This window comes from Triticum urartu, chromosome 7A, assembly GCF_056163025.1.
Source record: "Triticum urartu cultivar PI428250 chromosome 7A, HENAU_Tu73, whole genome shotgun sequence".
Taxonomy (NCBI): Eukaryota; Viridiplantae; Streptophyta; class Magnoliopsida; order Poales; family Poaceae; genus Triticum; species Triticum urartu.
Genome location: NC_141879.1, coordinates 703,408,958 through 703,421,838, shown reverse-complemented (window position 1 = coordinate 703,421,838; position 12,881 = coordinate 703,408,958). Strand labels below are relative to the sequence as shown.

The 12,881-nt window shown below is 48.0% G+C and overlaps 1 protein-coding gene and 1 non-coding gene across 2 annotated transcripts; one reads left to right on the top strand and one right to left on the bottom strand.

Annotated features, from left to right (window-relative positions):
* Positions 1 to 29: 29 nt before the first annotated feature.
* Positions 30 to 1,933, bottom strand: LOC125520389 (uncharacterized). Its single transcript, XM_048685311.2, has 3 exons — positions 1,553 to 1,933; positions 641 to 1,456; positions 30 to 521 (listed from the first exon to the last, which is right to left on the bottom strand). The coding sequence occupies exons 1-2, from the start codon at positions 1,833 to 1,835 to the stop codon at positions 645 to 647; spliced, it is 1,095 nt and encodes a 364-aa protein (XP_048541268.1). The 5' UTR covers positions 1,836 to 1,933; the 3' UTR covers positions 30 to 521; positions 641 to 644.
* Positions 1,934 to 3,350: 1,417 nt separating this feature from the next.
* TRNAS-AGA (transfer RNA serine (anticodon AGA)) lies at positions 3,351 to 3,432 on the top strand. The gene has a single exon. It is a non-coding gene; the product is annotated as a tRNA-Ser (tRNA).
* Positions 3,433 to 12,881: the final 9,449 nt, after the last annotated feature.

The following is a 12,881-nucleotide window of genomic DNA, read 5'->3' as shown; positions in this document are numbered from 1 at the left end:
CTTATAAAAAGGTGCAGTTGAAATGTAAATTGATGCGAAAAAAGTCCTTTCCAATGATTATATATCTGTAAAAACATCTACAATTTCTTACTGAGAGCAGGCTGTGAAACTGCTGCCCTGATTCTGAAACTGCACACGAGTGATATGCACGAACAGACACCGAACTCGATTGCATTACATGGATCACAAAATCAGTGAGGCTGCTAGCTGAGCATATCCTACCCTGTTCCATCCTATTCCCAGCCATACCCATGTAATAACCTACAGTGCCAAGAGTCTAAACCCTGGCGGTATGAACAGCTCCAGCTATAAGTTGCTAACAGTAGTGACATATTGTACACAAGGCCCGTCCTACAGTCCACCATCCATCCGACGCCACCACCGATCGATTGCCTGCTTCTTCACGCATTAAAGGTCCCAAAATTCGCCTCCATTCATGGCTAATGGCTTCATCCGTAATCATGTAATGCACGGCCGATCGATGATAATGGCGACAAAAAGGACCGCACGAAATTCCTCATCTGCACGGAAAAGTTCAGGGAGAAGGAACAGTCGGAGAGTTACTCGGGCCGGTGATCATCACGAGCGTCTCCACCTTGCGTGGAAGAGAATTAATTGGTGAGGTGAGGTTGGCGCTTACGAGTTTACGGCGAGTCGTCGTCGTCGTGGTCGTGGTGGTGGTCGTGGCGGAAGGCCATTTTGGCGGTGTCCTTCCAGAGGGACGCCTCCATCTCCTTGTCGAAGAGCCGCTTCTCGGCGCGCCGCAGCGCCGCCTCCAGCTCCTCGATCCGCTCCTGGTTCCTCTGGTGGAGCAGCTCGTGCAGCCTCCTCTCCAGCTCCACGGCCGACACGCCGTGGTACCGATCAGGGTCGTCGTCGTCCTCCTCCTCCTCCTCCTCCTCGTCGTAATCGTGGTGATGTTGATCGTCGTCGTCGCCGAGGTCGCTCTCGAATCCCTGTCGGCAGTCGGCAATGTCGTCGTCGTCGTCCGACGGCTCTGCTCCGCCCTCGTCGCGCTCCTCCCCCGTCGAAAACGGCGGCGTGTCCGCGCCGTAGCCGGCGCGAACGCGCTGGAGCTCCGCGTGGAACTCCTCCTCCAGCACGTCCATCCTCCTGCGGCTCGCCGCCTCCATCTCCGCGCCGGAGGAGGAGGCGGCCTGGTGCCGATGGTCCTCGCAGCGCGCGGTCGCGGCCTGCGGCTCGTTCCCGTCCGTGAGGCAGCTCGACGCGGCGGACTCGGGGTTGCGGGGTTCGTCGTCGGCGCCGGTGTTGGCCGTCGTCGCCATGGCCTGCTGGCCTTTGAAGTCCCTGATGAGCGCCTCCATCTCGGCCCGCACCCTGGCCATCTTGTTGAACTCGTCGGACGTCTTGGCCAGCAGGAACACCAGGCTCAGCCCCACGCTCAGGTCCGACGGCCTCGTCGTCTCGCCGTCGCCGGGCGGCGCCGCGCATGGTGCTGGAATCGACAATTGCTCATGACGTGCTCGACACCAAACAAAATTCGGTCGACTGCCAGAATACCACCGCGAAGGGAGAGTTCGGACGAACGTACCTGATGAGGCAGAGGCGCCCGAGGCGTCCCTGAGCTGGCCCTCGTCGTCCGCGGCGACGATCTCCTCCTCGAGCACCGGCTTCGGCGGCCGCGCTTTGCCGTCGCCGGGGCGGCCCTTGCCGCCGAGCCTGGCGAGCCGCGCCCAGCGGAACCTGGGCATGAGCGACCTGGGCCTGGGCGTGGCGGCGGCGGAGGAGGGCGGCCCCGCGACCCCGAACTCCTCGCCGTCGTTGAGGTAGTCGAGGATCCTCCGCCTGTTCGTGCCCTCGGCGGCAACAGCCATGGGGACCCGCGCCGACCGGCCGGCCGGCAGAGCGGAAGATGCGAAGGAATGTGGAATGTGGCCTCGGATTCTTGGGCCGGCCGAGGTGGAAGGAGCAAAGCGGTTTTCAAACGGGAGCGGGTCGCGGTCGTGGGGGGAGGTCACGGCGGGGCCCGCCGACAGCGACCTGTCTAACACCCTTCCCCTCTCTGTTTATTTATCCTCTTTTAAGAAAACTTATTTTGTGCCTGATGATGGATGGATGGAGTGTCAGATGATGATGAGATGGCATATGATTATTTATGGCGAGCTTGTTTGTGTAATCAAACTTGAAAAGATGGCATGATGGAGCGTGGCTTTGATCTGCAGGTAGGTCAGGTGTTGCGCGCTCCGATTTGAACCGTTGGCATTTTGTCTCTGTCGGCTGCCGCTCCTTCCTGCATTTCGCACTTGCAACACGACTAGGTGGCCAGCCAGGTAACGGACACACGCAAGGCAACCTCAGCTCAGACCACCGGCTCAGGTCCCCGGCCTCATCGAGATCATACGCAAACGCGAAGCAAGCGACCAACGGAAGACCCAAGCGATTACGACTCCTAAATCCTAATCATCATTCATCATCGCTGCCTTTTTCCCGTTAGAAAGAAGCAATCTAGCCAGGCAGCCAGGGTAGGGTATATCCATCTGACCGGCCGGCTCCCGTTCGAATCGCCGGCCAGCTGCCCGAGACCAAGTGTACGTATGTGTGTGTGGAGTAGTATATAGAGTGACCTGGCCGCCCTGGGCGTGAGAGCGACTTCGTCTAAAGACAGGCGACCTAGCTAGCCGCGGCATGGAGGAGAGGAGAAGATGCCGCCATGCGGTGCGGTACGGGTCCGGACGCGAGACAAGACGAGGCGCGACGGCCGACGACGGGACAGCGTATCTCTTCCCCGATGGGCACCGCTCACCTCGCTCACCGCTGCTGACATGACTACAGGAGTATTCTAATCTAATCTACTCCTTTGAGCGATTCAGCCACGGCTTGCTTTTGTGGCGTCGGCCGGCGCCGGAGTGGAGCCGACGGGAATAATATCGGCCCTTCTCGAGATGCTGCCAGCGCCATTTTCTTACTCTGAGAAGATGCTCGTTGGGTCGTGCATCGGTTAAGCTGCATGCCGTCTGGGCGCAGCCGACAGGCGGAAGAGGACAGCGGCGGCGGAGGGGGTCGGCTGCCTGCCGCGGGACGGGCAAGACGCCATGGGCGCCGAGTCTTTGCGTGCGCACGTCGCATGCGCTGCGTACGTGTGGCAGAGGCGCGCCGTGCCGAGGCGTCCGCGCGAACTCTTCCGATGTGGTGGCCATGGGATGGGATCCAGCGTGGCATGACAGCCTCGCGGCGAATGGACTGGTTGCTATTTTAGTACTCCAAACTAGTATCTGCAGTGGATAAGAACAAGGATTTTGTCCCTGCGTGCCCAGTTGGCCTTGTTTACTTCATCGGCTTTTCAATAACAAAGGGATAAAAGGGCTGTAGGTGAATGAAATCATAAGCAAGTGGTCGTGCCGGAGTGGTTATCGGGCATGACTAGAAATCATGTGGGCTTTGCCCGCGCAGGTTCGAATCCTGCCGACCACGCTCCTTTTTTTTGGTTTCTATTTCCCTCGTCTTTTGTTTTTTTACCTCTCACATGACTGCTTCGTCTAACTGGGCCTGACCATTTTTGAAGACAAAACCGGGGCTTACCTTTTTTTTTGAGGTTTGGAAGCACTTTATTAACTGGGCTGTTGGGCAATATACAAATCAAGTTCGGCCAACATTGAACTCCCTCTTCTCATGGATAATCTGCCCCTGGGAAAAGGCTCCCATCTTCCTTTGCATCCCCTTTACGATGACCGAAGAAGCACCCATGTGATTACCCTGAACATTCACGACAGCAGCAGCACAGATCAGTCGAAATAACAAGGTTTCAGCAGGCAAGGTCAGCAGCCAAGGATATGGCCTCGTTGCTTTGGATGAACGAGGACGTTGTCAGAGGCGACTGAAATTCCCCTTCATGGACTGCTTTTCTCCTAGCTCACCAGATGGACCATAATGTTACTAGGGTCTTCACAAAGCTTCATTGCCCCATGGATTCCTGTAGGCTGTAGCTCAATCGACCATAACCGTGTTGCACCTGACGCACGCACGATTGCTAAAAAAAAACCTGACGCACGCACGAGACGGCCGAAGCCCTAATCTCTCCCCTGAAGCGATCATGCAGCCGCCGGCTCACGGCGACGTTGCCCCTACAGGCAAGCGCAGCCTTGCTGTCGTCCGTCCCTCTCGGCCTTGCATAACAAAATGCCACAAAACAGCCCCGTTTATTCTGCAGCTCCGTAATTCTACATGACACCAAGGTATGCCATATAAGTCATCTAGGGTTTTTTTGTTTGCGACTTTTTTGTTTGCAAATTCTATGATAGAAACCATGTTCGTCTCATCTGTTTACGTGTACTCCCTCCATTCCACAATGTAGTGCTTCCTCTATCTTCGTGCTTTAACTTTGACAGTAAATTTAACTATCACGACCGATTGCGGCGGGAGCAAAAATTATATCAGTGAATTCGTATTCGAAAGAAGTTTTCAATTATATAATTTTTTCTCCCGCCGCAGTTGGTCTCATTGGTTAAATTTATGGTCAAAGTTGGATCTCGGGAAGCGCAAGCATACTATATTTTGGAATGGAGGGAGTATGTTTTACCGATTTGGATGATCAGATCAGTTTGACTGCTCGAGCAATTGGGTTATGACATATAGATTTAAGTTTGCAACTTTCTACCTCGAATAAAATTGACATATAGATTTAAGTTTGCAACTTTCTACTTCGGATTATCTATTATACTACTCCATTTGTAATAAACAGATATAAGACGTTTTAGACACTTGTTTACAAAGGAAGTATATTTGAATCCTAGCACACTTCAACCGGAGCCCCAACTCCCCAATTTTAGTGTATGGGACGTTTCCTTTGCCTTATTATTCCATGAATATGAGTATATGACCATACATTCTTACTCATCGTTTCACTTTCACTTGTAAGAAGAACGTTAAAAATTTCGACGTAGACCATATGCCACTCCCTCCCAGAGCAACTGCCCAAATCCGGTATTCCTCCCCCTCCTCCCTGCCCTCTCTCTTCTCGTCACCGGCAACCCCCTCCAGCGATGGCGAGCCTTTGTTTCCTTCGCCCAGGGGACTGCTCGCTCGCGATTTAGTGGTAGTGTTTTGGTATACTGGCATCGACTTTGTTCTTTTTTGTTCTTCTTACTTTCTCTTTTGGTTTTCGGCCTAGTTTCTCTTTTAATAGACCGGGCCACTCTGTATTTTTCCTTTTTCCTATCTATATGAAATGGCAGGAGCACCCTCCTTGCATCATCAAAAAAAAAAAATTCTCTTGCCCCCTCTCATATTTTTTCCTGGGTCCGCCCCTGTCTGTCATATTCCTATGGTGCCTCACAGCTTCCGTCGGAATGGAGTTTCTGGAGAGGCGCCAAGCAAAATGTTTCAGCTTCGCCGGCACTTGTAGTTTCCACAACCTTGTCCATTGCTTCTTCGTACTATCAATATTAGAGTTACTCGCTCTATGTTCCAGCAATCAACTCTTCTATGTTTTGTCTCCATAATCAGACGGTAAGAAGACCACACTGAAAATAATCCTGGTGCCATGCCCACGAGTCCTCTTCACTGTATTAACTTAATGGGATATTAAGAATCGAATTTGCGTCCGCAGCCTGCATATGTTCGAACACTTCATGGTGATGCCAGCATCTTTCTACAGAATTTATCATCTCAGCCACCAACATGGGAGGGTCCTGTGACCTCAAATGCAAAGCACGCAACATACAGTCCCTAGTGATCCAGTTGTGATTCCATATGTTTGTCGACAACCCATTACCAATTCTTCTAATCAAGCCTTGTTTCAGAATTGTTGTACCCACGCATATAGCTTGCCATACTTGTGATGGATGAGACCCAAGCCCGGCCTTCAAAAAATCACACTCCGAAAAGTACACCGCCTTCAGAATAGTTGCACTTAGAGAATTCGGGTCTTGCAATATACGGCATGACTGTTTTGCAAGCATAGCTAGGTTGAACATCTGAGTGTCTCGAAAGCCTAACCCTCCCAAATATTTTGGCATTGCCAAAGTCTCCCATGAGACCCATGCAGTTTTCCTTTCTCCCTTTTTTCTTCCCCATAAAAACTTTTGCAACATCTGATCAATCTGTTGGCGTAAACCATGAGGTAACAGAAAGCAAGACATCGAAAATGCAGGGATAGCTTGCGCCACAGATTTGATCAACGCCTCCCTCCCCGCAGAGGCCATGTAGTTCTCAACCCACCCTTGGATTTTAAACCAAATTCTATCTTTTATATATTTGAAGAAACCATTCTTTGATCTACCAACATCCGACGGCAACCCGAGGTACCGTTCAACCAACTATCATTTGGTACATTAAGAATGTGCTTTATCACCCCCTTGTACTCTCCGGGCATCCCTTACCAAAAACGATGCTTGACTTTGATAGGTTAACTCCCTGACCCGAAGCATTGCAATAAACTTGGATTGCATCTCCAATGATAGTTGCGTCCTCCTCATTTGCTATAAACATGAGCAGACAATCATCAGGAAAAAGAAGGTGATTTACTGCTGGCGCACTTAGTGCAGCCATCACACCGCTCACATTCTCATTAATACTTCTAGCCTTCAGAACACAAGAAAGCTCTGGTGCAAGGAGGAATAAATATGGGGAGATCGAATCACCTTGCCTAATCCCTCTTGAAGGCTTAAATTCTTCCATCTTAACTCCATTCACAAGCACTGGAAAAGAAACTGTTGTGATGCACTGCATAATCTTAGAGACCCAGCCCGAACTGAATCCCATTTTCAACATTACTGCTTCTAAATAACTCCACCCAACACGGTCATATGCCTTCATCATATCAAGTTTTAAAGCACAATGTGAGTTAACTTTGCTTTGAGACCTCTTCATGAAATGTAGACACTCATGTGCAACTTAATGTTGTCCGTTATAAGGGCCCATTCGGAAGTGCTCCGCCTCTGCGCTTCTCCGGAAGCGGGCGAGGAGCTGGCCGAACCGTTTTCCTCCGTGGAGCCAGCTTCAGAAGCGCCGGTGGAGCGTAGTGCAAATCGGTGGAGTGCCATAAGTCGAGCTTCGTGTTTTTCAGAAGTAGGAGTTCCTTCATATTACATCTCGCTGCCATCCCGAAGTGACGGACAAACCGTTTTCCTCTCTGTTCAAAGCCCAGCTTGGTGAGCCCGAACACAGTGGCTGGCGCAACTCCACGACGCTGCTGCCAAACGCTCTTGTCTCCCCACGGAAGCTGGCTCGCGCTGCTCCGTCGAGAAGCTGGAGAGCTTTCGAACGGGCCCTAAGTCTACCCGATACAAACTGGATCTTACCTAGTTGACAGACATCTAGTTGCTACATGGGCCTCAGAATGCAGCCTCCTCGTGTGTGTCTCACACCTCCAACAAGGGCATGCAACTATTCTGGGCCTTTTGCTAAAACAAAACCTATCCAGGGCCATACTCTCTAAAAGAAAAAAAATCGAGGGTCGAAGAGAGGGCGATTCCTATATGGCGCGTACCCCCCACGCCACATTGCGCATAAGTGGGCCGGCCCGGTAGTTCATGTCCGGTTTTGGGAAGGTTCTAGGACCTTCCCAAACAGGGTTTTCTTTTTCACCGGGGATTTTTCTCCTTTTTAAATTTTTATGTTTTTTTCCTTTTTAATTTCTTTTTTGGTTCCCAAACCGGGTTTTCTTTTCCCCCTTTTTCTCCTTTTTCATTTTTATGTTTATTCCTTTTATATTTCTTTTTTAGTTTTAGTTTCTTTTTTTATTTTAATTTCTTCTTAATTTCTGTTTTTATTCTTTGTTTTCCTTTTTCCTAGATTTTGTGAACACTTTTATTAAATTGTGAACATTTTTATTGTTCACTGAATTCCAAAATGTTCATCTAATTTATAAAATCTTCATGAAATCCAAAAAATGTTCATTGTATTCAAAATTTATTCACCATAATTTTATAATATGTTCATGAAATTCAAAAAGTGTTCATCCAGTTTTCAAAAAGTTCATCCGATTTTCAAAAGAGTGTTCTTGAATTGAGAATTTGTTCATCAAGTTCAAAAAATGAAAAATGTTAATCTAATCCAAAAAATGTCATTGTATTCAAAAAAATTTCATCATAATTTTAAAGAATGTTCTTCCAGTTTTCAAAATTTTCATACAATTTTCAAAAAAGCGTTCTTGAATTGAGAATTTGTTTGTCAAGTTCAAAAAATGAAAAATGTTCATGTAATCCAAAAAATGTCATCATATTTAAAATTTCTTCACAATAATTTTAGAAATGTTGATAAAATTAAAAAAAGGTTCATCTATTTTTCAAAAACTTCATCCGCTTTTTCAGAAAATGTTCTTGAAATGTGAATTTGTTCATCAAGTTCAAAAAAATGTTCATCAAATTCAAAATTTGTTGATATGTTCATGAATATCCAAATTCACGAACATTTTTTGAAATCATGAAAATTCTTTCAAATTCATGAACATTATTCGAATTCAGGGACATTTTTTTGGCTCCACGAGCTTTTCTTGAAATTCATTGTTTTTTAATTTCGGAAAGTTTTCAAAAATCCTGAATATTATAAAAAAAAAGAAAAACAGAAACGAAACAAGAAAATAAGGGGCTCCCGGCCGCCGCTCATGGGCCGACCCAAAATGGGCTCGCGGGGTTAGTGGGGGTTGCGCGCGTCTGCTCCTTTGCGGTTGCTGCGCCATAGGGTGCGTTTGGTTCGGAGGATAGGTTTAAATGTCTATGGACATCCCCAAGCACCTGGCTAGGGATATCCCTTTTTTCTGTTTGGTTGGATAGAATGTTAAGTGGCTGGAGATAGCCATTTGTCTGTTTAGTTCGAAGGATGAATACTCGCTAGGAGTTGTAGTGACCTTTTCTATTGAGAAGGTGAAATCACCTCATGGTTACATTTTTTCAACATAAATCAGCCAAATATGATAACCTCACAAAAAACAGTAAAATATGATATAAATAGTAACAAAAATGAAATTTTAAGTAAAGTGCTCGTCGGTTAGTACATATACTCCAGAGCAAAATAGACAAATACGAAGTACTTTCTTTTATAGAAGATAAATACTTGAAAGAACACATCTCACTACTAGGGAAAACCTTATACACAAAATTTTAGCAATAGCGCGGGTCAAAGAAGCACGCTGGTGCTAAGTAGCAGTAGCGCGCCTGTGCAAACGGCGCTGTAGATAAAGTTTTAGCAGTAGCGCGTGTTGTTCTAAACACGTTACTACTAAAATTCTCACGGCTTAGCCGATAGGCTACACATAGTAGTAGCGACCTATATCGAACCGTGCTACCGCTACTTTCTTTGTAGCAGCGCGTTTTAATCTAAACTCGCTACTGCTAAAGGATATAAAATTAAATGGAAAGCACATAGAAAGGTAATTGAAAATTAAAAAAAATAGAATAAGGTGAAAGGAAAAAAAATAAAATGTGAAGAAAACTAAATGAAAAAGGGGAAAAAAGAGAAAGGAGTAGCAGTAGCGTGTATCCCAGAACGCGCTGTAGCTAACGTAGAAGTAGCGCGCTTTCTGGAACGCGCTACTGCTACTTCTGACTTAACCACGGGGTTCTTCCTTCCCCACGGCCACTTCCCCCAAATCCAGCTCTCCACTCTCGCCGCCGTTGTCGCTCGTCGGCCGCCGCGCGTTTTCCATACTCAAGAGTCCTATCCACGGATCGGAGCCGGTAATGTGGATCATTCAATCCTTTGGGCAGCAATGCCTTTACAAGACTGGAGACAAAATGAGAATCTTTAGGTTGTAGGTGAAGTATATCAAAATAATACCAGGTAGTCCTTATGTCCACTTACCTGCATGCCAATGCTAGGACAAACGATATTTGGATGTGCACCATGTTGACTATTTCATACTCATCCTTGTCAATAAATGATGAAGCCTTATCACACACAAGGGAAAAACATCTACAAGCAGAATATTGGTATTCAAAAATTATAACCTACTATATTAATTGAGAGGCTTAATTATTAAAAATGTAATTATATAGTACACAGTTTGCTCCAGTAACACATACACTTCAAGGGCGGAGACATGCTCTCGAATGCTGGTTGTGCATACATTATCAGTGTAAGAATTAATACCATCGGCCATCTACATCAGACAAGAATTTTAAGATTCGGTAATGGATTTACAATTTTGTAATAAAGTATACAATGTGGCAATTTGCACTTGTTAGGAAATATGCAACTTCTATTTCCAAGAGGCCATATGCAAGTATATATATACATGTACAAGTGTGGAATATATGCAGGAAACCCCTTATACAATAGGGTAAATACGAAAGGTTACATGGCTATATATATAATACTCTAACACCCGCCCTCAAACTCATGGTGGATTAACAACATTGAGTTTGGAGAGATAGAAGCCATGCTGCACTCTAGTCTGGGCCTTCATCAGAAAATCCGCCAACTGTAACTCGGAAGGCATATACTGAAGAGCAATAACCTGATCCTGCACACCAACGCACACATAAAAAGCATCAACACCAATATGCTTGGTGAGCTCATGCTTCACAGGATCGCGTGCAATGCTAATAGCGCCTGTACTGTCAGATAAGACCAGAGTAGGTGTAGTAACAGAAACACCAAAATCCAGAAGTAACCACCGTAACCAAGTCACCTCTGCCGTCAAAAGAGCCATAGATCGTAACTCAGCCTCTGCACTCGAAAGAGAAACTGCATTCTGTTTCTTCGTCTTCCAGGCAATGAGATAACCACCAAGAAAAACACAGTAAGCAGAAAGTGAACGGCGATCGGAGGGATCACTAGTCCATGTAGCATACGAATAGGCCTGAAGCTGTAAAGAACTAGAGCGAGGAAAGAATAGACGGTGAGAGATCGTGCCCCGAAGATATCGGAGAACACGAAGGAGGTGACTATAGTGAACCGAAGTGGGAGCGGAGACAAACTGACTCAGAATATGAACCGGATAAGAGATATCCGGACGAGTGACAGCTAGATATACAAGACTCCCAACAAGATGACGATAACGCGTCGGGTTAGGCAAGGGGTCACCATCAGTATCACGGAGGTAAACATTGAGCTCCATGAGAGTCTCAACAATGCGCTCATCAGTAAGAGCAGCACGAGCAAGAAGATCCTGTATATACTTTTTCTGGGATATAAAAAATCCATCAGTGGTAGAAGAGACTTCAATCCCAAGAAAGTAGCGAAGAGGTCCAAGATCGGACATAAGAAATTGCTCACTAAGACGGGCCTTTACAAAGGCAATATACTCAGGGTCGTCGCCAGTGATGATCATGTCACCAACATATAGAAGAAGAAGAGTCCGACCATGAGGAGAAAGGTGGACAAACAATGCTGGATCATGAGCAATCGCTGAAAAACCAGCGGCAGTCACCACAGAGGCAAAACGCTCAAACCAGGCGCGGGGGGCTTGCTTAAGGCCATAGAGAGAGCGACTGAGGGAGTCCTGAATTAGGGGGTCTCCGTACAGCCGGACTATCTCCATTGGCCGGACTGTTAGACTATGAAGATACAAGATTGAAGACTTCGTCTCGTGTCCGGATGGGACTCTACTTGGCGTGGAAGGCAAGCTAGGCAATACGTATATGGGTATCTCCTCCTTTGTAACTGACCTTGTGTAAGCCTAACCCTCTCCGGTGTCTATATAAACCGAAGGGTTTTAGTCCGTAGGACAACAACCACAACATACAATCATACCATAGGCTAACTTCTAGGGTTTAGCCTCTCTGATCTCGTGGTAGATCTACTCTTGTAACACCCATATCATCAATATTAATCAAGCAGGACGTAGGGTTTTACCTCCATCAAGAGGGCCCGAACCTGGGTAAAACATCGTGTCCCCTGCCTCCTGTTACCATCCGGCCTAGACGCACAGTTCAGGACCCCCTACCCGAGATCCGCCGGGTTTGACACCGACATTGGTGCTTTCATTAAGAGTTCCTCTGTGACGTCGCCGTTAGGCTTGATGGCTCCTACTATCATCAATAGCGATGCGGTCCAGGGTGAGACTTTTCTCCCCGGACAGATCTTCGTATTCAGCGGCTTTGCACTGCGGGCTAATTCGCGTGGCCATCTGGAGCAGATTGAAAACTATGCCCCTGGCCGTCAGGTCAGATTTGGAAGTTTGAACTACACGGCTGACATCCGCGGAGACTTGATCTTCGACGGATTCGAGCCACAGCCGGGCACGCCGCACTGTCGCGATGGGTACGACCTAGCCCTGCCGCCGAACAGTACCCAAGAAGTCGCGCCCGCATCAACTCCGGCCCTTAGTTCGGAGCCAACTGCGCCAACCAAGGACGGGTGGTTAAACACCGCCTCAGGGGCTGCAGTCTCAACGGCGATCGAGCCAAACACCAGCATAATCCTCTGTGCAGCCCGTGACTCCAAGGTGCCGGACTCCTTTTCTGACTCCGAACCGCCTGCGCCCCTGCCAATCGAACCCGATTGGGCGCCGATCATGGAATTCACCGCCACGGATATCTTTCAGCACTCGCCCTTCGGCGACATTCTGAATTCACTAAGGTATCTCTCTTTGTCAGGAGAGCCCTGGCCGAATTATGGCCAACAGGATTGGGATGCGGACGACGAAGAAATTCGACGCCCACCCACCACCCACTTAATAGCCATTGTCGATGACTCAACTGGCATGCTCTACTTCGACTCTGAAGACATCGACGGTATGGACGACGATGCGGGAGGCGAAGAGGAACCACCGCCCACAGGGCGCTGGACGTCCACTTCATCATATGACGTATACATGGTGGACACACCAAAAGAAGACGACGACGAGGAACGAAAGGATGCACCGAAGGTTTGTTCCCTCGAGAAGCAGTCAAAGCGGCGGCGCAAGCGCCGCCCCAAATCCCGCCTCGACAGAAATAATGATCATACAGACCCAGCGTTGGAGCAGGGCGAACCACTGC